Raw genomic sequence first — 26,473 nt, forward strand, 5'->3', positions numbered from 1 at the left:
CCCTCGCCCAGAATCTCTCTTGACCTTCTTGGAACTAAAGATAAAGATGTTTCAGCGATGTTAGATATCATATCCTCAATTTGACAAACAAACAATACCGTATTTAGTATTGTACAAACCGAAAACATTTAATTCACAAATTAACAAATAGCTTACAACATAAAAATACATGTAGGACATTATTCATAAACGGATTATTTTAATACTATATGCACCATAGCTGGCTAGCAGTCACTAATGGTCCTAGCAATCACTAATGGTCCTAATGAACTAAATTAAGTAAAATCTAGTAAAATCCATAAGTAAAACATTCTACAAATATAAATTTTTGTAAATTATCTTTTTATCACAGTCTTTATATATTAGATGAAATCAATTCAGCAAATGATTAGAATAAATGAGGTAAATTAAGAATTCCTGCCAGCAGAAATAGAAGAATAGGCTAATGTGATCGGTTGTTGGGAATCTATGCTGATAGCATGTTCTAGTTTCGTCGGTAGGTTTTCTTTGCTTTTGAAATACATCGTAGCGTTGTTGTAGAAATCTTTTGACAACCAAAAAACTTGCATCGGCTCGAAATTTTCGCGTCTGAAATTAGGTTAAAAAACATTTTAGATAACTCGGATTTTGATAAGATTCGGGTTTAATTCGTTAGAGTTTGGTCTCAGATCTTACTTTTTGCCGTTGCAAAATCTGATGGCGAGTTTGTCAATGGCGATCGTAGATATTCGTCCTGGTAGATAGGTCAAGGTTTGTTCGTCTGCCACGGCGAGTACTTTATCACCGACGGTTAGCGGATGACGTTTCGTGAACGGCCCGAATATGCACGAGGCCGATTGCTCCGATTCGCTGCCGTCTGCCCAAACGAGAACGAATTCATTACCGCAATCCAGTCGCTCTTTTACGGAAGCTAGAAATAGAATATACGAACGTAAGTTTAAGATCCTACTAATGGATCGGATCACAGCTATGTTAGAGATTCAAGCAGTTGTTGATTCAATTTGGAAATTGAAGTCATGTAAGATAGCTTGGTTGGTTGCGAGTATCAGTGAGCAAGGAATTCTTAGATGAACTTCTAAAAGAATAAACTATTTTCAACTCATCGAAAATCAGGGATGGGGGTCAAAGCGGTGTGGGCCCCCTATCTTTTGCCAACATTTTCAAAACCTGGTTTTATACAGCTACACATAACAGTCGCAAATTATTACTGCTCATTTTGTTCTAGGATCACTCTAGATGATCAGAATACGACTAGGCCTGAATTTGGGTCCCCAATTCAAAATTCCTGAATCTACTCCTGAAAAAAACTTTGTGCTTAGACTTTAAAGTTTGATAAGTTACTGAAAAACCAACACAATAAAATAACAAGACACCTAAATTCGTTCTTTTATAATTTGAAATATTTTTACCTAGATTATAAGCACCAGTGTCGTCGTTCCTAGCGATGACCGCTTGACCGATCCATTTCTCTTCGCATTCGACGATGAACTTCACGTCTTTGTCGAATTTCTCCGTCGGTATCTTATAGACGTCTTCGCGCAGCAGATGAGACTCAATCCCGTCGTAGAAACGCACGAGTAACGATAAATCGGGAAACACGTCAAGGACGACTCCCGGAGCGTAACTGTACGAATATTTCGGATGTAGTCCGATCACCGTATCTTTTATCTGAAGTGTGAAAATGCAGAATTATTTTCAATTCTGTTAGATATGAGCGATCAGCTATTAGAGGACCTAGTACTCATTATTACTTATTACTTATGGATACTTATACAGTAGACTCCGTTCAAGTCTGATCAACTTGGAGATAACCGTTCAACTTGGGTAATTTTTGAAATATTCTTTTGTGACACTATATGAAATACATAACATCCAACTCGGGTATCACTCAAATCGGACACATTGTTACTGTCCCAAAAGATCCGACTTGAGGGAAGTCGACTGAACTTGGTCCCAGACTTTCCTGGCAGGGATTCGAACCTGGTTGCATCACTATACTCAGCCACAGCAAAAATGGCTTAATCTAGCAATGCCAGCAGGTGTGAATCCATGCCTTGGTTCAGAAATCCTGGCGCTGATTCCATAGTCATGACTTGAAGTATGATCGTGGAACTGGCTGCTATTCAACAGAGTTAAAAAGTGAACTTTGGGTCTAACCTGAGTTTTGTCTCAAGCTTCCACTTCAGAAACTGCCATAATTGTTATGAATGGGATGAAATTTACTACTAAATCAAAAGATTTTCTGTGAAATACCTGAATAACTTGATCCGCATCATCGGCATCGGCGATTATATCTTCTCTCCAAATCTGTTCCAAATCGTTGCAGGCATCTTCTACCAGGTACAGGTTATCTTTATATACCTTTGCAATTGTTCCTACGGCGAACAAACAAAAGTAGACGTTATCAAAACTAAATTTCTGCCAAAAAATTTGAGCGTCGTAGCTGTGGAGGACAGCGACGTGTTTTTACCTCGATAATACCAGCCTTCATCCGACCAGCGTGCTAGCACCTCCTCACCCTCTTTCAGCGGTAGATTCGCAAGTCTCATCTCTAACTGTACCGTTGATGTCGGTGTCTCACTGGTTTCATTATCAGCTACTAAAGAAAACATAGGTCAATAACAGTTTTGACCATGGACTTTGTTTTAGTTCATGGATTCGCCAATTACATTCAATGACTTACTTTTCTTATCTAAATCTCTTTCAGGTGAATTCTTGCTCTTTCTCGACTTTTTCTTGTTTTTCACTGGGCGTTGTATCCCTTTTGAAGAATCTTTGTCTTTCGTGACGACTTTCGAAGACTCGGCATCTTTTTTCAAGGCGACTTCATCACCGATTTCAGCAACTGAATCTACTCGCGGTGAACTTTGGTCCGACACCCAATCTTTCGTTCGTTCATCGCGAAACTTCTTACTCGACTTGTTTTCGTTTAAGAGCTTCATAATTTCAGCCTGAGTTAATTTGTCGGATTCGTTAATTTTCTGGAAGATGTTAATTTAAGGATCTTATTAGAATGCCGTCGAAGAAATCACCGTTCAGGGTCCCTACAACTCCTTGATTCCTTCTCCCTACTCTTTCTAAACAGGAAATACTTTTGTGCTTGAACTCTTTTTATTTGAGCAAAACACCCAAAACTTTTAAAAAATTGCTTCAATTTTGAGAAATTGGCAATTAGAAATGTTGTAGAGTAGACTAAACCTATATCAGTACAGGTTGGGACCTGAGCCAGTTGCACAGTCGTGACTTAAGTCCAAAAGTGGTCTTAAATCTTAAGACTGGTCTTAAGTTGTTAGATTGGCTATAGAACTAAGTTGGTCTTAGAATGGTCTTAAGTCTCAGCCATGACTATGCAACCAGCCCCAGGATTTTATTTCACCTGATGCCGGTCCAGGAATGACCGATCCAGGATTGACTGATCAGTAGGGACCCTGCTGTTGCATTTAAACGGTTGTTGAGTTGTTCACTGACCTTTTGATTCTCTTCATACTTTTCCAAGATTTCTTCTTGTTTCTTCAGCAACTTGTGATGTTCTTCGAGTAGTTTCCGTTCGGTTTGTTCTTGTCTGCGAGCCTGTTCCTCGGCGAAACTTTGTTGAGCTTTAGCCAGCTTTCTGGTTTCTTGGCGAAGTTTCTAATCGGGATTTTTTTAAGTTTATGAGATAAACCGAACTATGAATTCACAATAAAAGCACATCAATGCGTTAGGTTGATTGTAATTACCTTTTGGCGACGTTCCTGTTTTCGTTGCTGTTGCTCTAATTCGTGTTGTAATTCATCTAAGCGATTCAGCTGCTCTTTTAATATCTCCAAATGTCTTGGGTCGACCAAAATATCTCTTCGCTTTGACTTTTTGTGATCTCTCTCTGAAGTCGTCGATTCGTCCGTAATAGATTTCTTGTGCTCTGGCGTCATATCTGATTCCGTATATTCCGATACGCTTGACCGAGCCTCATTCATTATTCCATCAACTTCACGTCCTCTAGATGATCTGTGTAGAACCAAAACACGTACATGTATACGTCACCAGTTCAAATATATCGAACGTAGTCTATGTAAAATTCTTTAATCTCGAATACCGTAACTAACGTTTTAATTCATTAATATCGAACGTTAGATCGTTCTTTCATGCGTGCAGCAGTACTGCACAAAATCTTGTAAATGAACACAAAACGCGGTTGAATGAGATTTCATAATCTGGGGGGGTATATGAAGTAATAATATGAGATTAGGCCTCTAATTCCCTGTTTTTCTATGCGGAGATGATGTCATTAATCAGGATTTCATGGATTAATGACTGGCTGATTCACACGGAGCATGAAAATTCCAGTATTTCCTGAGCGATCAGAGAATTATATCATAGGCAAGCGCTCGGAAATTACATCACCCTAAAGACATTCGTGATATAAGAATCTTACTTGGTCTTAGTCTTGTTTTTCTGAGGTGCCTTCGGATTTTTATACGGGTGAATTTCCGTTTTGAAACTGTGGAAAAATCAGAGCAGATTTTGTGGTTGAGTTGAAAGAGATTACTCGCAAAATCATATAAAATCGGACATGAGTACTCACTTTTCATCATCCGTGTTGTAGGAATCTTTTAAGAACCGAATCGCAAAACTGAATCTTGATTTGCTTATTTTGATTAGCGAATTACGGAGTACAGTTGTCTGAAAAATGGAAAACCATTATACGAATTAGACGTCAAACGCTGGTCGAAAAAGTAGCCGAATTTGATGAGACACATACCCTTTGTCCTGTATAGAAAACAACTGTGTAGAACCTGGTCTGGCCTTGTTCTCTGAATGGCGTGTTCCTGACTATACCTGGTACATAGCATTCCTTATTCGAGTCAATATTGACAGCTCTCACTAAGACGTAGTCACCTATCTGAAATACCAATCGATCCACGCTGTTCGTTAACTCTTGTTTAGTGTATGACATCGTGGCTGCTGAAGTAGCTAGTCTTTCGATCCCCCAAAATACAGAAAATTTAAGCTTAATTTTGGTGTAATCTTCTATTTCTCACATCAGTTTGATATATTTCAAAGTAATTATCAGCATTGATAGAACATTGGCATCCACTCTGGTAGGGCAGACGATATTTCATAAGGGGTCAGGTATATAATAGTCACTAAATTGACAAGTAACTCTGGCATTTGCTCGGCCGAATTTTTATAGACCGTATTTTATAGCTCAAGGGGTGGCTGATTTTCAGGGTTGGATGTGAACATGGAAGGGGTGGTCGCCCCTCTAAAACCTGTGGTGGAGAACAATGAGAGTAGAATAAGCTTAGAATCAATTGTTTCTGAAATCATGTTTAAATCCTCAAAAGCTTGCAGTAGATATCGTTCAATAGTGAAGTCTGTTGCAATCAAATTAGCCAACTGAAAATACGAATGTATTTTTGTTTAGATACCTGTAACATTGGGCAGGCGACCGCTCCACCAGTTGGTATAATAAACCTCGACGGTACTACACATTTGCCCATTTTATCAAATTTCACCAGCGCGTGCCTGGTATCCGTACTCTTTATAACAGTCCCTAAAGCGAAGATCGTGAAGCCCGTTTTAAGCATGCGAGAATGAATATTATTGAAACCATTTATTTGCAATGTTTCAGTTTACCTGGATAATACAAGCCATCAGTACTATGTCGAGATACACATGACTGTCCCCGCAATGGATCTACTTTCAATTTGTCACGTTTTGTCGCAGATGTAACATTATTCGTCGGTTTGCTATGATTTTCCTTTCCCTGAGAAATGAGAGAATGCATACGTTTTATATAGCACGATACGAGAGGTGAAAAAAACCTATTCGAATGTGATGTAAAGCTACGATATGTTGTGACAAAGGGACAAAATGTAATAGAGTGTTCCCTTAGCGACATCGATATTTGTGATAAACATTACAATGTTGTTTATCTCCTGCCTACATGGCCGCTAATAATGTGTACTGCCAGCCAGAAATAACCATAAAGAACATGTACAACCTTTATTATCGGTAATCTAAAAAGTTTTACAATCTACCATCAAGTGAATGTAGATGCACCAAACGCTAGACCTGAACCACAAACCCCTGAATACGGATACATACCATGTTTTAGCGACTGTGGTTCACAATATCATCTAACAAACTCAGAACTCAATCAGTAACTGTGCTGTAATCATTCCAAATGATTACCGCAAAGTATTATTGAACCGATAAATGAATTATTCAGATTGCGAAGACATGCGTGTTAATGATACGCAAGTTCTTGATTAGATGGCAGTGTATAATTAGAAAACAAAAAGTGAAATTTTGAATGTTTTTTTTACCTGCGAACTCTCGATTGAAACAGTACTCAGCGTTCCATTTTTATCAGTTAATTTCCGATTCCTCATTTTGCCTGATCCTGTTCGCTGAGATTCGCGATTATTATCTCGACTATCGACGAATTCCTGATTCTTCAATATCGGTAAATAACATTTAAATTGTCCGTTGTCAAATAGTGGACGTTCTAATACTGATTTCACAGACTCGATAAGATTTGCCGTCCTTGAAACTCGAATATCACACGGTTTTTGTGGTAATCCAAGCATTATAAGAGAGGCAGGTTCGTATACATGTATTTAAACAATTTGATACAGAATTCTCACGAAGACTACGTATATGACCTGTAAGTCTAAATTTATACTTAAAATGTATATAATACCTGCTGGAATTACGACAAAAACATAAACAGAAACTCCGATTTGCCGTGATCTGAGATCGGATATATCGTCTATCCAAAATTATCTAGTGCCGATCAATCAATATGTACATATATATATATATATATATACACATACGCCAATAATGTATTGATTTGTTTTTAATATCGTAACTTAGCAGGCGTTGTTGAGAGAATAATGATCTATGCATAATGAATAACGACCCCGTTCTCTAGTAGGCGCTCGGTATACGTGCAGTCATGTATGACTTCACAACGTAGGACTTCAGTCTTTATTGTAATAAACAACCAGCGCTATACAGCTATTTTATGAAACAGCAGGCGGTACTCAATCCCTGAGAATATTTTCTACGCACACAACGGATTAGCACGTATTATTTCTGACATTTTCGACCAAACATTCTTTCATTTGTTTTTATAGTTGTATGCGCGGAAATAGCTAATGACAATTTCATAAGTTTAAAGACTTTTATCTAAATTGTGATAGTTGAATTGTAAATCGCGATAAGAATTAGACTTGACAGGAATGAATATGACCCAGACTTCTTGTAAGATTGGATCTCTTGCACAATTTTGGAATAACATATTTGTTCAGTCCATATACACCCATTTGGAAGTCAGATCTAACATAGTCGCGTCTGCCATGTCGTTTTCCTCCATTTATAAAGTAGCCAGCTTCCATTTTGAAAGAAATGCACGAGACAAGACCTGAACATGAGACTAGACAGGGGGAGGAGAGGGAAAGAGAAATGCTTCTCAGTCAATTCCACCAATCGAAAAAAACTTCTCAAAACAATTTAACAGACATATATGCGTGCTTTATTTTTGCTAATAAGCTTTGATATAACATAACAAATTTGATACAAACTACAAAAAAATGTCATGCAAAATTCTGTTTGTCCTTACCACATCTTTTAGATAACATTACTAGAGATCATTTTATTTTGAATTTGAGTTTCATGAGCAGATCTATTTTTCAAAATGTCATGGTTAGTTGTCTCACTTAGCTTAAAACGCAATAATTCCATAATGAATGGAAGGTTTATTACCCGGTTATTGATATGAGGACAAACTTTTGTCTTTTATCACAGTCAATGGACAACAATGGACAAACTAGGGTACACCTAGCTGATGGTAAAGGCAAGACAACATTTGATGCAACATCACATCAAGATTCAACATTTTTACTTTAAAAGCCAGAATTGTACATGCAACAATTAAAACATTATACTTCGTACACAAATATTACACTTGTCAAAACCATACCGAAACAATGATTGAATATGTCCCGATTTTATTTTACGCAACGGCTTAATTCAACTCTAACATAAAGAATGTAATATAATCTCTAAATACCAGTAACTTAATAATAAACTTATGAATCTATGATTTATAACAAATTTGTAACAAACAAAATAAATGGACGGATATTTCGCAATAACCTTTTCTGGACGGCGATTGATTAAATCTCAACAAAAAACAAGATAAATATCAAAAATATCTTATATCTACTTAATATATCACACATTTTTATACATTAAGATGAAAATATAAATTCAAGCATTGATTTATATGATTTATAAGTACATGTAACTTTACTATGGTATATATATATTACCAATAAGTGTAAGAAGCATTTTGGTGAAGTATTTAAAATGCATTATACGTGAGAGAACTGTTTCAAGGCTGTATGTGTTGAGAAAGGCATTGATCTTTATTTCAGCTTTTATGCTGATGGAAGATGTCAATAGCGAGTTATATTACAGATTAAGGTTTTGGCTCTCAGGGTATAAAAATGTCAACTTAGATCGTAATACCAGTGCTGACAATTACAACCGAGTACCCACAATATCAAGAGTCCTACAAACAGAAAATTTTTCTGAAGGATCTCAATACCTCTGCTCCATTATAAAGCACACTAACTAAAGAATATAGACTGAGATTGGTGTTGACTGAGAAGCATATTATCATGTGAAAGGTGCAAATTAAATATGAGCTTAAATAGGAAGCATCCGGCATAGAAAACGAATAGGAGCGAAAACAAGGTGACAGAAAAAGAAATGAGATAAAAAATATGAAAGAATCCTGGGACGAGATGTAGGCAAATAGGCAAAAGGTGAAGCAAAATTCTGATAAACGAAGTAGTTATTCAGTATTTAGTGAACGCCTGCGTTATGTGTCTCTCATAAGTGAACGAAGCTGGAGTAAAGTGAAACATAGCTGTTGAGAGAAGCTGGAGTAAAGTGTAACATAGCTGTTGAGAATAGTCAATAAACATCTATTTGATTCTAACCTGAATGAACGAAAACCATTTATGGTAGCTCTATTTGAAAGCTTATTCCTGCTAAGTAATTTTCCGTGAAGTAAAATGAGAAATATACCGGTATATTCAGATTTCAAGGCTGTGCGGACCTTCTACATTATATATGGTATGTATTAACCCTTTCAGTGCTGGCTGATTTCACCCTTAAGTGCTGGAGATGATTAAAATATTTGAAAAATTCGGCCCCAGTGTGTTGTGTATAACAGGGATACAGCCAAAGTGCGTCTACACCGCATTTGGTATATCGTTAGTTGACCGCCATCTCTCAATAACTGTATGAATTGACAATCAGATTGATACACTTCGATGCGGAGTACTAGCAAGGTCCATCACTAATTTATACACTGCACTGCAGTGTAGATGCACTGAAAGGGTTTTAAGTGAACCTGTTTTTATCGAATCAAATATACATTATTTGCACATAGATATAAAGACTGCTGATACCCTCGTAACACTCGCGACAATGTTTACTTTGATTCACTGACCTCGGATACTGACGATCTCATCGAGGAAGCCGACGAACTTCGCGAACTCGCTATACTTTCTTTCTCGGCGTCTTCGGCATCGGCTTTCTCCTCTTCATCCGACGACGAAGAAGATTCTCGGAGATTTTCATCCTCTTCGGCGATATCGCTGTTCTTCACGGCTTCGCGTAGTTTCTGCGATTGCGCCAGATATTTCTCCGCCTGCTCGATTTCATCCTCCAGCAGCGTTATGTCTAATTCAGAAATCGGCCAGCCGCATTTCTCCAACGCGTTTATCAGTTCTTTTCGGTTTTCCACGAACGGGACTGGCTTGTCGCTGTTGAAACTAAAAACCACAAGATAGAAAATATACTTTATAGATTTAAGAGCTTTTCAAATATGTATTAAGTTCTAATGATGTTCATGTGTTACCTCTCTTTTTGCGATTTGGGCAAAGCTTTCCAAATGACAGCACCCAATCGCCTATAAAGACAAAACCGAGAAGAAAATCAGACATTCATACATTTGAGTGATATTGAACAACAGAGCACTACCTACCGTTGATACAGTTTGATGGTTTTAGTCAATTTAGTTTCGTAAAGATTCAAGTCGACAGCATTCGGATTAATGAGCTGCATTGATTTCTGTCCGCTGGATGTGGTGTGTGCGAAAGGCAGAATCTGCGAGATGAATAAAAGAAAATTAAACTTGAGCAGCATCAATGATGACCAATTATGACTTCAAATCGCCCCAATATTTACATCATCGAAGACTTTAGCTACGACTTCTTTATCGATAATTGGTACATATTTCGGTCTGTGAGGAATCATCGTCGGCGCCAGGACGTCCAGTATGGTCAGTTTTTTGGCAACGAGACCGTGCTTTCGCAACCATTGTCTCGAAGACATGGTCAGTGGGCTGAAATATCAGAGGATTTTATGTAGTGTATCATAATTTATTCATTGTGATAAATGAATGAAATATCATGCAGTATATCGTGATATACCGGAATATCTATACTTACTCGACCATTTTCTTTTTTCTTTTCTCCTCTGCTTTTGCCTTTCTTTCTGTATCTGAGGGATAAATAAGAAATGAATCAAATGATACGAATAGATGGAAGTTTTTTCCGAACCCTTGAAGGGCTATAATCACCAAACTTATTTCATTGTAGATTCTATACCTTTTTGCATTTTTCGTTGTCTTTCCCACTGGCGGTCAAATATCTCTCTGGTTTCCGGTAAAAGCCAAGCATCGGGTGAGAATCGACCACTACTTGACAGTGTTCTCAACAAACTGGTTTTTGTATGACCTGTAGAAAAACAGTAATGTTTCCAGGGGTAATCATCGAAAATCCTCTAGTGTAAAGAAAAAGAGTACAACAACAAGGTTGTGCGGTTGCGGAATACAGACTAAATTTTTCAGCGGGTGTGCAAATCGTGAAATGTAAAATGTTGGACATTTGTGCATGATACTAAAGAATTAGAGTACAGTAACCTTCGCCTTACTTAGACAAGGCCAAGTTGGACTAATTTGGGCAAAAATGAAATATCCTGACTTCCTAACTTATTTTCCTATTCTTAACTCAGCTTAGCTCAGACCAATTTTGCCATTGCTTGTCCGAGTTAGGCTAGATTTACTGTATCATAAAGATAGATAAAATCGAATGTGAGTTCAGTTAGACTGTGGTGTTTTACATGGGAGTGAAAAGGCTGAAAAACAAGATTAATTGTGGGAAAAATACACATGTTATGTACAAAACGCTTTCGATCGAAATACACATCTATACCTGCCACATTCGGACGAAAGAATTCTGCACCTGGTAAAAATAGAGGATACATTCAATAATAGTCCATCGAAAATCTTTCATTCCTTCTAAGTATTCAATATACATATATCTACTTACTGCTGATACGTCTTGGACTTTTTACTTTCTTGGCCATCATTGGTTTCCTGTGACTGGCATGAGGAGATGGATGATAGCCGGCACTAGAGGATGGTCTCGGTGCTTGATGCGACATCGTCGGCACTCGGAAACCGGGCGAACTTTTCGGCCGTTCGCCTATATCTTCATCACCCCTAAAATTCCAATAAAAAATCCATGAATTAGAAAGAAAAATTTCGTTTTTTACGGCACATTGAATTATTGCATCGGGTGGCTTACTTGTGAACTTGTCTAGATGCCGGGTCTCGTCTCCAGGCTAAGGCAATGCATTCATCTCGCAGTTGCGAAATCTTTCCTAAATATTCTTTCGCTCTACACAACTCATCCTTTAACACCTGAATATCTTCGCTCTGAATCGAAATAGAACAATTAGAAAATTGTTCAACAAACAATGCAAAGGTTCTTAGATAACCGGCTGATATTCTTTCTATGAAGCCTTCTCGATAGTCATACTCAAGATACTTCTGTAAAAGGGTGATAAGCTAACATGCTCTGTGTTGAATACATTCGAAAATACTCACATAGTTACAGCTTAAGACAAACTATGTACAGTTGATTTAAAGATAAAATAACGGTTTAAAATTTGCTGAGGAAAATGATGTCATATACTTAAGTCTTAGATAGATGATGTTTTTGATGATTTGAACTCACTCACCTCCCAGGGTTCGGGGCCTTCAGGATCTTCTCCATGTTCGGAATAATAATGATATCTTCCATTCGTATCTTTCGCTAATTGACACAAAAACTTATTAGCTTCCGCGTCGGCACAGTTGAACGATATCGTATGGATGGGAACCGACTTCTTCAGCTGTACTTGGGCTAGAATCGACTTCGGAATCTGAAAGGTAGATTTTCGAAGAATGTTTAAATACTGCAACCGGTGACAGTTCCTATAGTTCAGTATACTGGCAGTCATAAAATGTTAAGTTATGAAATCAAGAATTAGTGACACAATCTCAGATCAGACTACCTGATATTTCTAATTGTGGTAGTTTTAGCACAAGATAGTTAATTGAAAATCAATTAGAAATCATTCTGATTTCGAGATTATTTAGATATTGTGGGAAGTAATTGAGCACAGTAAGAACTACTCTCAAATAGTAGTCCGTTGTCGGGTGTGCGATCTTACCTGATCCGGTCTGCCATCTGTTAGAAGATAAATCGCCTGCGCTGTGCGGTCAGCCAGGGCAAATCTCAAAGCGGCTAGAGTGTTCGTGGACCCCTGACACGTCAAATCTTTCACCCACTGCCAAGCGCTTTGTAAATTACTCTCGCATACATCAACGAGTCGATCTCTCCACGGATAAACCCGGCTATTAAACGCTAATATATTAAAACGCTGTTTATGACGCAGTTGTTCCTACGAAAAATAGATAATCAAAGAATTCTCAATATCTCGATGCGGAATTCAAAAATATACACGTACCCCGTGAGGATACTTACCTGCATCAAAATATACATCTTATCTTTGACAAAATCCATACTCGGCTCCATAGAACCAGATGTGTCCACGATTATGTATATTTGTTCTTCAATCACCGTTCCAAACAAAGCCCTGCTACCCTGTTGTAACCAATCAATTCTGCAAATATATTCAGTACTGGTATATATATTTGTACGATATACTATCATATAATAGATTCTATAAGACGGGAAAAGATGAGTTTGTTGAGATATAAATATTTTGATTATATGATTTTTTAACTATCCCGCTTGTAAAATGTTACCTCTGTTCAATGTTGTTGATGGCCACACTCATTCTTTGTTCGTAGTTACGATAGATTTCCTGCGTGACTTGCACGTGCACTATACGACCGTCTCGCCATTTGACGTGCGCGAATTTATCGCAATATTTTGCATTCACGAGTTTATCTCTCGGAATCTGTAACAGAAATAAGATACCGCATTTCCAGGGTGGCCAATTTCATTTGATCTGCTTTTACGGTGATTTTTCCACGCCATTTATTCCCGACTTGACCAGATAAGAATCCAATCAATTAACATAGTCAAGACATAAATGGAAACTTTGATTATACATGCAACCAACAAGTTTCTCCAACTTTCTCCAACTTTTCCTTCATGTTTAGCTTTTTCTAAAAAAAATTCCCTGACTATCCCCTGACTTTTTTAAAAAGAAAATTCTTTTCCTGAATTCCAGTTGATAGGCCACCATGATCCTTTATCTTGCGCGTTTAAAAAGCTGAAAGGCATTGAAAGCTTTCTTACCGCATCGGTTTGTTCATCAGTTCTAGCCGGAGGGTCCTTAAGACCGACGATACCGTCGCAATGTTTGAAGGCGACGCCGCCGAGTACGTCGTAGAAGCCTAGTTTCTTAGCTTTAATGCCATGTGTTTCTAACCATTCCTTCGACGCCATATACTGTTCTCTGTTTTCCACTGTAGTCTGAACATTGTTAACATCCGCACTGACTAAAATTTTTTGAAAATAATTTCAGAAACATTCGATTCTAGAAGAAATTACGCTGCCTATTTCGAATATGAAAATCTACCTGCTGGCAGCGGTGTTTTCGGATCTGGCAAGTCGGAAAGAATCGACTGAATTTGCGAAAGCGTGTTTCGTGCCTCTTCCAGTTCTTCGAACAGTAGAATGACATCTTCGCGACAACCGGCGCCAGCGGGTACGCCGCCGTAAAGCTTTTTCTTCAGAACGATGTTCGTTTTCGAAGTGTTCGGATCGACGGGTAATCCTTCATACGAATCCATCTCCATTATCACCGAATACGCGTGAAATCTGACAGAGTTAAATAAGAAATTAGCGAAAGATGATTAAAAATAAAACAGAAAATGTCAACTCCACCTCGCACTATGCTTACCTTCCACCGGTAGTTTTTGCGAGGTGTTGCAGGAATTGAATCGTGTCTGAACATTTGCAGTTATATGAAACAATGTGTAAGGGTAGAGGACCTCCATTAAGCTGCAAAAGCAGATGAAAATAATTCGGATTTCGTTTAGAAAAATGTATTGTTCAAGTCGCTAAAATATCATTTGACTATTTTACCTTTTCCTGGAGAACTCGTTTAGAACCATCAGATGCTGAACCTTCTGTAAACAAGTATACCGATTCGAGCTATAAAATAAAAGTTTTCAACAAATTAGATGTGATAAACATTTCAACAGAGCTTACGGTATGTTTACGTCATTGTGCCAAATAAAATAGCTTACATTCTTATCGGCAAATGCAGTTTTCAATGCCTCGCAGGTAGCCGTTTTAGCAACACATTCTAACCTATCCAGTCCCCAGATCCATTCAATTCCTTCGTCAATTGATTTTTGAGTAACGGGTACGCAGGCATCTTTAAATGTAATCACGTCTTCTGCAGCTCTGAAATTTAACAAAATCAAATACAGACCGTTTACGTTTGACCAACTAAGAGCAGAAATAGCTATAGTGGCAGTTTCTTTTATTATTTAAGTTTCCTTATTGTTTCATTTCAAATTTATTCATGGTGAATATTATATAATATGAAATGCTGGCGAAATTGCGCAGAAAGAATCACAAATCATTACTAGATCTAATAGTTACCTGATAAGATTAAACTTGGCCAGTAATGAAACCTGTTCGGTTAGTACTCGTTCCAATGCAGCGCGGTACTGATCGAACTGTTGCGGCGACATGTTCTTGATGTCGATGACGATGCATATCGAATGTTCCTGGATAACGCCGAACAGACGTCTACTTTCACTGGTCAACCATTCCAGACGACGTTTATAAAGAACTATCGCCTGCACCAATCGCTGCTCGATTTGTTTCAGTTTTTCTTTACCGCAAACGAGCTGTTGTAAAAATGAATTTCGCAAATTTTTTAATAAATTTAATTTTTCTATGGATTCATGTTAGGGACCATTCATCAAGTACATACACATACATTGGGGATAGTGAAAAATTTGCCTCTTCTCCTCATGAAGAAAAGGCATAAATTTCATACATGAAGAGGGAGGTTTAAAATCAGCAAAGTTTTTTCAAATATTCTTTATGAATAACCCCCTTCCATTCAGGGCCTCGTTTCTCCTAAATTGAGATTCAAAGTATGAAAACAAAAGATGAAACCCAATCCATGAAACAGTCAAAAACCTACATTGAATATTTTTCCATCTTGTCTCGTCAACTGTTGAAATAATCCATCTCCATATCGAGAACTGATTGGCTTTCTCAGCAACAAATCAAAATCTACAAAACAAAATTGAAACATTTTTAGTTTTTAGAAATCAAAACTCTGATGGATGATGCTCGGTCCTCAGCTCTTACCGTCATTGTGCTTGAATCCTATTTGAGGTAATATGTGATACAGATCTAAGCGATTTCTCTTCAAGCCGTAATTCTGAAGCCATTTTTTACTAGATATCAATGCGCGCACGTCGAGTTCCCAAACGCGAGATTTCTTCGGCGGCAAATCCGCATTGACCAATTCGTCGGAGGCGACAACGTCTGCTGCGCCGGTCATATTCAAATCAAATGACGGGTCGCCTGAAATAATACGAAAAAAGTTAGTAAAATCTGAAAGATTTTCAGATCTATATCTAAGAGAAATTGAGTATGAGAAATTGAGTTAGGCCTATACAGCCAAAAGACTAGTTTTTTTATGATATTTTAATGACATCGAAGCAAAAACATTCAAAACATGAATACGACTTCAAAGCCTGGCGATGACATAAAACTCATAAGACTGTGTAATAAAACATAGGTGTACTCAAAATGAACTTATTTTCATAGCATTATACTATATAGCCTGGAGCTAATAAGGTAAACACATAGACAGGTACAAAAACCACCTAAATAATGCATGAACTGGTTTTTTCTATTTTTGTATTATGATTACTTGATTGGGTCGAAGCTTTCAGACAGAAAATGTGCTCATTATATAACTCGGTGAATTCACACTAGTAGGCTGCTTTAGCCATTATCAATTATTTAAAATTGTTTGAAAAGGTTTTTTGAAGTAGCTTTGAACTTTTGTCTCTTTGCATGAGCCGCCCGAATTGAAAAAACACCTAATTAATAGTCACCATAGTGATTTCCACTTGAATATATGTTACTATTCTGAACTACAAAATTCTTAACAATAGCCCATAAGGCCTTAAGAGGGCATTAGGCCGCTCATTTCTTGAAAAGGACTCTTAACAGATGAGTCAAAATTGATAGAACCGTGAAATATGTCAAAAAAATTATCTAATCATCACAAAGATTTTGATAGTTGTGTTTCTACTATTATTTAACTGTCTGGATACTCTTCCTGAAGGAGTGAATCATAATTCATGAGACTCATTAGCCTGTTAACCTATCAAACCTCCATCAGGCCCCTACATACTTATAAGCCTTTTAAATCGTTTATCTTTACTCGTCTGGTTAAAGATAAACAATATTCATGATGAGCTTACCTTCGCCGTATGCAGTCTTCTTTATTATATCAACATCCAAGGTCGCCATGATGAACAGACGATGAAGTTTTCACGTTTCTTTATCCTGAAAATATCCTTATCTATAGCCTACATATATAAAGAAATCAACAGCGCAGACCGAGTCTGCTATATAGGGATTGCAATGACAAGAGTTTATTAGTGCTATTACCATAAGAGTAAGTCTATTTGGAAGTTGGGTTTTTCGGGCATATTATGTAGATTTAGGGTATCAATCACTGAATCAGTCAGTGGACAGTGCCACCATAGCATTGGTCAGAAGGGTCCTGTCTTCATGGCTTATTAGTGAATTGAGTTTTGGACTCATTGGAGAGATCACTGAGAGCGCTTTGGTTCGAATCCTGGTGAAGTCATCTTATTGATAATCAAGACATAGGCAACATATCTGTACTAGGAAAGAGAACATTTCCCCAAGAACCTTGCCCTTGGGTACAACTAGGAGTGACATCCTAGATCAATGTGGATACAAAAACCACTTCCAGAACTGCTAGCTAGGCTGGGTGAAGAGAACATCAACAACATACACAGCTGGCAAAATACCTGCTAGGGTAACAATTTCAGGGGTTAAATAGCCTACCAGTGGTGAAAATGACATCCCAGTTGACACTAGTTTAGTAGACAAAACTTACTACGTGAGACCAAGTGTAGTGCAAGTAGGCCTAAAGCAAAAGTACATCAAAAATTAAAAATTTAATTTCTTTCTGTAAAAAAAATAAAAAAAATATGCTGGCACTTGCACAGCAGGGTACTTACAATGATTTCTAAAACGATAGATGATATCCCAATAACAGGCACGAACTGATTCATCTAAATGGACATAAAATACATAATTTATGAAGTTCAATTCATGTAGTTAAAACAAAAAGCAGCTCTAGCTGTCAAATTTTTTCATCATCGAATCCGCCATATTTAAACAACAGGTTGCTGGGGATCCCGGGTATTTGCATATAGTAAATAGGAGGATTCCGAAATTAAGTTCAAATTTAGCATAATCGCGATATTATTACCTTGTATCAGATTTTCATAGGAATAAGAATACAATTTTTGTGTAAACAAGTGTTTTTTTGATACAGAAGCGTACAGATTAATGGAAAATTCGGTATATAAAAAATGTTTTTTTTTTGGGATTCGAACATCATCGAGACATGCTCTGGCACGCACCTGCCAAACAATTCAAATATTTTTATTATGCTTGAATACAAATTAGGCTAATCACAAAATGAAAATGATGCAATTGATATACTTATTTAATCCATAAGCTAACCCATTTCGATTAACTCGTTTCCTTACTGAAATTCTTACAAAAATGTATTAGGCCCACGATTGAAATATGTTTTTAGGCGACATGCTACCACTTCCGGGTCGCAATAAAATGCAGAGAAATGACGGGAATTATCTATTCGTAAAGCATCTTCTTAGGTTTTGATTGTCCGAAATAAGAAAAAGGAAGTATCTACTGGTGGACGTAAATCTAGAATGTAAAAGGTTCGTTTCTTAAAGGGTCGTTTTTATGTTTGAATTCTCCATTTGATAGACTTTCGCGGTCCAGACAAAATTCAATTCAATTCAATACGCCTCTAGATTGCGACAGTGAGTCAGTGACAGCACATCACTCGATACAGAGTCAAAGACTGCCTGACAGTGACAGGGTAGGACTAGGATTCACCCAGTCCTGGAAGTTGTATCCACAGTCAGAGTCGCTCTACAATCCTAGTGTCACAAACTGTGGCAACATCCGATACTAAGCCTAAGAAGGTGAAGGTGTGAGTCACTATATTTTTATCACATTCACGGTGGTGGAAGAAAGGGCTTTGATGTACAGATATGCAGGTTACGGGTTACATATTAAGTATCCATTTCAACTGCCATGGTTGTGAAAACTGTCAGTCAGTCTGATGTTGCTTTAACTTGAAAAGAAATTGATAATTTTGTGTATTTTCTTTAATCATGTAGGTTGACTGCTGTCAATGGTGTTTTCTGAATCTTCTCGTGCTACAAAAGTAGGACATACTTTAAGAATAATTGCCAAAATGATTGAGTGGTGTACGAAAAAACGAATGATTGCAGGCATCGTATTATTAGTAATGTAAGTATTGAGAACAGATCTAGTGACATCTCGTCCAACGAATATTTTTATGAAGAAAGCCAATGATCTCAAGGACAGATTCTGACAGGAGCACGGGGAGAGCATGCTCCTGTCATAATTTTCCGATGTCCTTTTGGAAAATGCCAAATAGGTAATTTTCTTTTCCGCCATTGATGGAAGCATCTCTCCTCTGTTCAAGACTTGGGCCTATGCGCTTAATATTCTCTTTGATCTCACTCACATGTGTTGTAATTTCTCGATATCTCCAGATCCCCATTTTGCTGGTTACTGCCCTTTTTAACGGTAGCCTTTGTCCTTTGCAGTCCTTCCGCATTATCTACATTTTAATATATGCACTTTACATAAGATAAGAAAATTTAAGAATTCGTGGTTTGCGAAAATATCCGATCATGAAACTATACCACAGACAGGTTACTGACTACCACTAGATCTAAAAGATAACCCAAATCATGAAAAAAAATATTGGAAATTGTCAATTCATATTCATTGTGTTGTTTTATATGATAGAGTGTCGGTGCTTGTGTTGGTCATTGAAAGCAGTTTGTACATACGCATGAACATCAAAGATGTTACAAAGTTACCAAAGGATAAAAACAATAAGAATTCGTCTAATGATTACTGCTGGTTACATGAACAAACTCAAGTATTAACGAATCAATGTGCTCCCTGTACAAAACTCGAAATGGTAGGTGATAGCTGCTGCATCCAGAAAATCCCTTAATTCAATGAGATGTATATCGCGTAAACGCAATTATTTGAAATTCTTTTTTAGAAAATGAATATGGAGCCTTGCAAAGAAACCGGATACAAAGTACCCGTGATTTGTGAAAAAACTGGAAAAGTTTTCAGAAGGTAAAAAAATCTGTAACTTCATCCACCACACCCGAAAATGGTCTAGAGTGAGAGAGTCCGAAATGTTGCGTCTTTTGATTATGAGTTTTGATAAATGATCTTTACCAGTAATCTATTTATCGGTGATCGGCGTCTAATATTTTTCTATTTCGTTTACACAGTTGCCAAAAACCAAGAGATGCCAAGAAAGAAGAAATGTATTTTTGGATATTTGAAGCCTCGACGTTTGTGATAGGCATTGTTTCGTATTGTGTGGTTAGAGTTCGACAACGCAAACTGGACAAACAACTTCTCGATAGAATTAACAAACAAATCTCATCCGGCATTTGAGCTGTTTTTCTGATACTGTGAATATTACAATACCTACTAGTCAAATTAGTTGTATATACTTGTAAATATATTTATTGCAATAAAGTTGACCATATGACATCTTATTTTCTAAAATAAACTCTTGTCACTAATTTGTATCGTTAGGTGCTGTGTTCTGTATAGGTAAAAAGCATGACATCTTATTTTCTAAAATAAACTCTTGTCACTAATTTGTATCGTTAGGTGCTGTGTTCTGTATAGGTAAAAAGCAAGGCTCATAGAAGCTCTGGTTTTCGTGGTATTGATTATTCTTTGTCATAAAATTTGCATCCTATTCTAAAGCAAGCTTTAATTCGTTAGATTTGATGAACTTTTAATATTGTAACTAAGTTGATAAGTGAATAACATAATATTGGATTGTATTGATAGCCGGATATTTTCTCTATCAACATTCTCCTTTATTTGACCGACAACCATTGAATTCAATTAAGATTTATTGATCCCAACAATAATAAAGAAGTGAACAAATAATGTCAGTACCGTTATTTCCCTCTCTGTTACCCCGTATTGACGATCCTGTGTGGTTTAATGTCGACAAGGCTTATGATGATGATTCAGATCTGAACACACTTGAAACCGAACACAGAAAAATGGTTTGTTTTCCTTTTTTTATTTTTAATAACTCACTTGTTTTATCCCGATTCCCGGCTTCTTTGGGCCCTTGTCCCACATTCAATTGTCAGGCCTTCTTACTTGAATGTTTATTTTTCAGTTACAAAGCATAGCAGAAAAAGACAATGATATTACGCCCATCGGGAAAACTGCTTCAGAGGTACAGCTCTTCATTTGTATGGTCTCAAAGCATCGGTTTAACGAAAGGCCATCGAATGGATTGATATTTCTTGTTATTTCAGCATTTCGACGATGAAGAAGATGATGAGGAAGAAGATGACGGCGATGATGATGAAAGTGATACGAATGATGACGATGATGAATTAGATACCGATATGATATACGATCGTGATTCACCGGACGATGTAAGTGTTGTTTCCTCCTCTGGCGAGTGTTAATTTCCCATCTTAACAAGCTGACAATTTTACATTCTATTGTATTCATTAGGCTGATATGGATGTAAATGATACGACTGGGGGTGATTCCCCACCGTGGGGACTGTGAATTCTAGGTTGCCGGATTAAAATGGAACTCGTGAATTACTATCGCTGGCAAGGACGTTAAGAAATCTCTCCTTGAACATAGCCTTTCATCGGTAGAGCAACTATCAATATCGAGCACTACGAGAAGATGGAACTAGAGTGACCCGATGTAGATGCTTTGTAAACGTGAAGACTGTTCAGAAATTTGGTTTTAAAGTTATTTAATAAAATAATAAAGCATTTATTTATGATTTTGATAATAAAACTCTTCTTTGTATGCGCTTTTTGGGATACCCACTTCATTCCTCAGAAAAAGAATAGTCAACCTTGCCTTCAAGTAAAGAATCAACAAAATACAGTAAACCTTGCCTAATTTGGACGTACAACTCGAGACTGGCAATATTGATCCGAGGCAAGCTAAGGGATCATTCACGATTGGTAGAACACTATATCCGTGTTGACGCGATGAGGAGAGAATCCCACAATGATAATAATAAGTCCGAAAATGAAACTTCGAGATAGTAGTTTATTTCAACGTTTCGAATTTATCCTAATAGTCATCTTCAGGAATAATGATTATTTTTTATTATCATTGTGGGATTCTCTCCTTAAGGGATCATTCATTTATTACGTACGCATATCGGCCATTTTCTTCATATTCATTAAGCATTACAGTACGCAATTGCATTGACCCCTCCCCTAATGCGTACATAATAAATGAATGACCCCTAAATATGAGTAAAGGATAGGAAAATATGTAAGGAAGTAGAAAAATTATTTCAATTTTTATGAGTTGGTCGACAGTCTGAGGTAGCTATGTCCGAATAAGGCGAGGTTTACTGGATATTAGGAAGCCGGAAATTATTTTTTGTACCGAGTTCTTTAGCCATCCGAGTAAGTTGTATAATAACTCGAAAGTTGACCAAGAAAATAGGTAATATTTTGCTATTATTTATTGTGAGCACATATTTATTGTGTTTTACACAATACATTTACATACAAAGAATACAAAAATAATTGGATAAGTTTTAATTATTAACGACAAGTTTCCACTGTCCACCGCACATACAAAATCTCGCCCATCTTTGATCCCACGCTTTCAGATCGGGCGATTTCACCTGCGCGCGAATCAGCGAAATATTTCCGCACCGCGAACACTGTTTCAAACGTTCCGGGGGCGACACTCCGAGTCCGATCTGTCGTATCGAATCGCGTTTACCGACCGCCGGACTCTGACCGTCCAATACGAGGCTCGCCGATACCGGTTTAGTCATGTGATCGGGTAAATCTCCGTAGACGAATTTCACCGGCTGCTGCGCGCTAATCGTGTTTAAATGCTTTCCGTCTTGTATCATAATCTGTTCGAGATTCGGCACCGATATTTGACTGTGCAGCAGGCAACATTCGTCGACCAACGCGTCGTCGAAATCCGAATTTCCTTCTTTCGCCGACACCCAAACTTTAGTCAGCAATTTGAACATCGTCGACAGACAGTCGACGCTGGATGAAGTACTGAATACCGGAAGACAACTGCTGTTCACTAATCCCCACATTCTGATGATTATCAGCAATTCGCGCAGCGTCACGAGATACGACGAGTCGTGAATGATACTCGAACCGGGGAAATTCGCGTAGTTCTGATACACGGGTATCGACGCTAGCAGATACAGCGTGAAATCAGCTACCCACTGTATCAGCTGCTGTAAAGATTGTAACGTTCCTGCGAAAAGATTTATACAAATTTTCTTTCATTCACAATCACGTATAATATTGATAAACAAACATGTGGTCAATAGCATATCCAAATTCCCTGAGTTTTCCAAGTCAGTAGCTACCCTGTAAGGGAAGTTTAACTCACCTGGTCCAACAATGAATTCTTTAGTCTCGAGAGTCATCAACATCTGATCTAAATCGGGTTCTTGGCTTTTGCTACATAAAACGTACAGTTTCTCACAAGGGCTCTACAAGAAATGAGTTAGAAATCAAGCATATTTCAGCAAGAGAAGAACCTGACACTGTCAAGAATCTTTCAGTGGATTCAATATACCTTGTCTTGCGTCACAAGCTGTTTAGGTCTGATGATATTTTTGAAAGTCGTAGCAACGGATGTTAATAGTAAACTGCTCAGACAATCGGAAACCTTCTGTTGACTTCCCGTCGAATATCGATATAACGAAGCTTTCAGAGCCATGAATCTGGTGAATAAAGATTCCTGCACCGATTGCGGCTGTTTCTTGAAGTTTTCGATCAAACGCTGCAGACTTGGTTCAACTGCGCCTAGAAATTATCAATAATTCATGACAGTTGAGATTTACAACCTTAGAAATGACCTGGGGAGAGTTATTCCTTATAACATATTACATCTAACATTTATAACATTCACTGCCAGCTTGATACGTTGCTGCCTAGAATTACCAATTGTGAATATACTTGTAAGTTGGCACTGAAGCTGTTACATAGTTAGACCAATTAGCATTGAGAATGAAGCTGATTTTGTTCATATTGCCAGCCAATCAGGAACTGTGTCATTCCTGTGTGCCAGAGAGCAAATATCAAATAGGGAATAAGAAGGATCAGCTACATATATATTTGTAGTGTCACTAGTGACAGAATTAGAAGTATGAGTATACTCATAGCCGGAAGCAAATGTGTTAAGACCATCCTAGTTCTAAAGCCAATCTGACAACTCAAGACCAGTTTAAGATTTAGAACCACTACTGACCTGGTTTCATCAGCAGTAGAATATCCCAGTAATCGAATCCAGTTATGATACAATACTCGAGCAATGAGATGATGTATAAATACGACACTTGTAAAGCAGGATCTCTGAGACTGATCGGTCTGAAAATGCTGATCGAACCATACGAATCTAACGTTACGATACCGCACCCGGTGTACGTTTGATGTACCGTGCTGATCGACGGCAGAACTTTCTGTTTTTTAGTCTCGCTCTTTACGCTGACCATCACATTTTCGAACGCGTAATTATTCATGAACTGAAACGACGACTTGCCGATCAGTTTCACCGTGCGGTCTTTAAACGCGACGGCGATATACTGCAACGCATTCAGCGTCGGATCCATCGAACTTTGAGGAACAATCGGGAAATTAGGCATCGCTAAATCAACCGTTTCGCTATTGTAAGTCAGCGTCAATTTATGCATCCATTTTTTCGTCGAGTATTTCTTCTCAGAGTTCATGTTCGCGGCGTTTCCCGAACTGAACATTTTATGTAAACCGGTTGTGCATTCGAGTAATTTCCACAATTCTAAATACGTCGTCGAGCCGTTCCAGCAACTGACGACGGCTGTGTCGATAACGCTGCTCGATAGGAATTTTATATGCGTGACTTTCGAGACTTTCGAGTCAGACATCTTCGCGCCGGAGTCCTGCGCGCTGCGGCAGAAGAAACTCGCGTGCGATCGACAAGTGACGGTGATCGAACTGTTTTCGAATTTCAGCAGGATTCGATAAAACTGAACGGCCGACATGACGATACCATCGGTGGTCGCGACGTAAATACTGCCGTCATCGCTGAATCCGATATCGGCGTTCGCGGTCTGACAACGTACTTTATTCAAATGTTCCGTTTTAGTGATAACTTCGCGACTGCCGTTTATGTAACCAACAGAAACCTGGAAGATATTCACCAGACAGAAACTCAGATTTATGCAGAATTATTATTGAAAGATTTAGGCAAAATTATTATCGAAAGATTTTTTAGGCAAAATTTTGATTGAAAGATTTGAGCAAAATTAGTATTGAAAGGTTTAGGTTATTGAAATCATTATTAAAGATTTAGACAAAATTATTATTGGAAGATTTAGGCAAAATTATAATTGAAATATTCAGGCAAAATTATTATTGAAAGATTTAGACAAAATCATTACTGAAATATCTAGGCAAAATTATTACTGAAAGATTTAGGCAAAATTATTATTGAAAGATTAAGGCAAAATTATTATCGAAATATTTAGGCAAAATCATTATCGAAATATTTAGGCAAAATTAGTATTGAAATATTTAGGCAAAATTAGTATTAAAAGATTTAGGCAAAACTAATATTGTAAGATCTGATTAATGTTAAACGTACCAAGCCTGTAGCGGTAACAGCAATCCAGCCTTCTGCTGCTCCTCCACCAAACTGACTTACAGATGGTGCAAATTTAACTCTAGTATACTTCTCAGTATAAAACAAGCTGTCCCTTTTGTCGGCCAAAAATTGATGCTGAAATTGAAATAAAATTTAAGACCGAACTATTATCAATAACGATCCATTAAGGATAATAGATGGGTCATAGTTTCATGAATTTAATTTAAACATAATCTTTTTTTCGTCATACCTGTACTCCAGTGTGTAACCAAGCAATTGCTAAAAACTCTTCTCCCTTCAAACTAGCAGAACTCTCCATACACCAATCATTCAATAAGAAATCCTATGAATCATACAAAAAAGAGGACGTATTTTTATTCTCTAGGGGTCATTGAAAGTCAGATTAGGCCTTTTTTCTTGATAACTAGGATGAAAGATTTTTTACCGCCACAATTTCAGGCGAAGGAAAAAAATTCAAGATTTTTTTTCTTTCATCAATTCAAAAATTTCCATCAGCAGAGCTGTAATCAAAGTTACTAATAGATGCCTTATGTCAATGGTCCAAATACTATTAGGCCTATCGGTACATTGCCTACCTTCATGATCCAAACTTGCACGGTGCCTTGTCCACCGGCGACTAATAAGCGAGTTCCAGAAGGATCCCATTGTAAGCAATCAATCGTATCGTCGCTATTCGTCACAAGGAATACATCCCATGGTTTGTCGAGATCGCAAACATACAGGTAGAACTGAACCTCATAACTGCCTTTCTTCTTGCTGGAAAGAAAAGACTAGAGGTTATATGTTGATATGACAAAGCTTTATGATTCAGTCTACTCAAACTCATAAATCAAATTCATTTACCCAATTCCTCCAGATTTCTGTTTGATGACTGCCGACCCCAAAATCTGCATTGAGCAAAACGCAACAACGTTACGGCAAGATATACTCATCGCAGTACATTCATCTGTCATCCAATCTCGTTTATCTAAACCTTCTTTACTAACTGTGTATAACAAATCCATTTTAATACCGGATAAATAATGAAAATTGAAAAAAATAAATCAACCGGAAATTCTCCACAG

General features: G+C 37.5%; 4 protein-coding genes across 5 annotated transcripts; 2 read left to right on the top strand and 2 right to left on the bottom strand.

Moving 5' to 3' along the window:
- Window positions 1–157: 157 nt before the first annotated feature.
- LOC141906309 (von Willebrand factor A domain-containing protein 3B-like) lies at window positions 158–17,772 on the bottom strand. The gene is made up of 37 exons (XM_074795555.1): window positions 17,627–17,772; window positions 17,451–17,532; window positions 16,835–16,919; window positions 15,705–15,923; window positions 15,535–15,626; window positions 14,982–15,232; window positions 14,621–14,780; window positions 14,457–14,525; window positions 14,272–14,372; window positions 13,948–14,189; window positions 13,665–13,867; window positions 13,166–13,320; window positions 12,882–13,020; window positions 12,568–12,798; window positions 12,094–12,276; window positions 11,658–11,788; window positions 11,400–11,572; window positions 10,677–10,805; window positions 10,518–10,569; window positions 10,255–10,411; window positions 10,052–10,173; window positions 9,926–9,976; window positions 9,500–9,839; window positions 6,312–6,560; window positions 5,620–5,749; window positions 5,412–5,536; window positions 4,742–4,882; window positions 4,565–4,662; window positions 4,415–4,480; window positions 3,720–3,987; window positions 3,469–3,630; window positions 2,684–2,981; window positions 2,471–2,599; window positions 2,254–2,375; window positions 1,410–1,668; window positions 676–910; window positions 158–588 (listed from the first exon to the last, which is right to left on the bottom strand). The coding sequence occupies exons 3-37, from the start codon at window positions 16,881–16,883 to the stop codon at window positions 408–410; spliced, it is 5,712 nt and encodes a 1,903-aa protein (XP_074651656.1). The 5' UTR covers window positions 16,884–16,919; window positions 17,451–17,532; window positions 17,627–17,772; the 3' UTR covers window positions 158–407.
- Window positions 17,773–18,229: 457 nt separating this feature from the next.
- Window positions 18,230–20,246, top strand: LOC141906027 (protein JTB-like). Of its 2 annotated transcripts, XM_074795171.1 has the most exons (6): window positions 18,230–18,358; window positions 18,455–18,636; window positions 18,827–18,959; window positions 19,488–19,665; window positions 19,753–19,832; window positions 19,994–20,246. In XM_074795171.1, the coding sequence occupies exons 3-6, from the start codon at window positions 18,841–18,843 to the stop codon at window positions 20,160–20,162; spliced, it is 546 nt and encodes a 181-aa protein (XP_074651272.1). In that variant the 5' UTR covers window positions 18,230–18,358; window positions 18,455–18,636; window positions 18,827–18,840; the 3' UTR covers window positions 20,163–20,246. The 2 variants fall into 2 exon arrangements, with proteins under 2 accessions (XP_074651272.1, XP_074651271.1); XM_074795170.1 differs by lacking the exon at window positions 18,455–18,636 and having other exon boundaries at window positions 19,994–20,243.
- Window positions 20,247–20,616: 370 nt separating this feature from the next.
- On the top strand, window positions 20,617–21,492 carry LOC141906104 (anaphase-promoting complex subunit 15-like). Its single transcript, XM_074795301.1, has 4 exons — window positions 20,617–20,794; window positions 20,914–20,973; window positions 21,056–21,178; window positions 21,261–21,492. The coding sequence occupies exons 1-4, from the start codon at window positions 20,672–20,674 to the stop codon at window positions 21,315–21,317; spliced, it is 363 nt and encodes a 120-aa protein (XP_074651402.1). The 5' UTR covers window positions 20,617–20,671; the 3' UTR covers window positions 21,318–21,492.
- Window positions 21,493–22,261: 769 nt separating this feature from the next.
- Window positions 22,262–26,458, bottom strand: LOC141905613 (mediator of RNA polymerase II transcription subunit 16-like). Its single transcript, XM_074794562.1, has 8 exons — window positions 26,253–26,458; window positions 25,985–26,165; window positions 25,639–25,731; window positions 25,389–25,523; window positions 24,018–24,930; window positions 23,343–23,572; window positions 23,154–23,256; window positions 22,262–23,015 (listed from the first exon to the last, which is right to left on the bottom strand). The coding sequence occupies exons 1-8, from the start codon at window positions 26,411–26,413 to the stop codon at window positions 22,324–22,326; spliced, it is 2,508 nt and encodes an 835-aa protein (XP_074650663.1). The 5' UTR covers window positions 26,414–26,458; the 3' UTR covers window positions 22,262–22,323.
- Between the last annotated feature and the right edge of the window lie 15 nt (window positions 26,459–26,473).

This window comes from Tubulanus polymorphus, chromosome 5 (assembly GCF_964204645.1).
Source record: "Tubulanus polymorphus chromosome 5, tnTubPoly1.2, whole genome shotgun sequence".
Classification (NCBI taxonomy): Eukaryota; Metazoa; Nemertea; class Palaeonemertea; order Tubulaniformes; family Tubulanidae; genus Tubulanus; species Tubulanus polymorphus.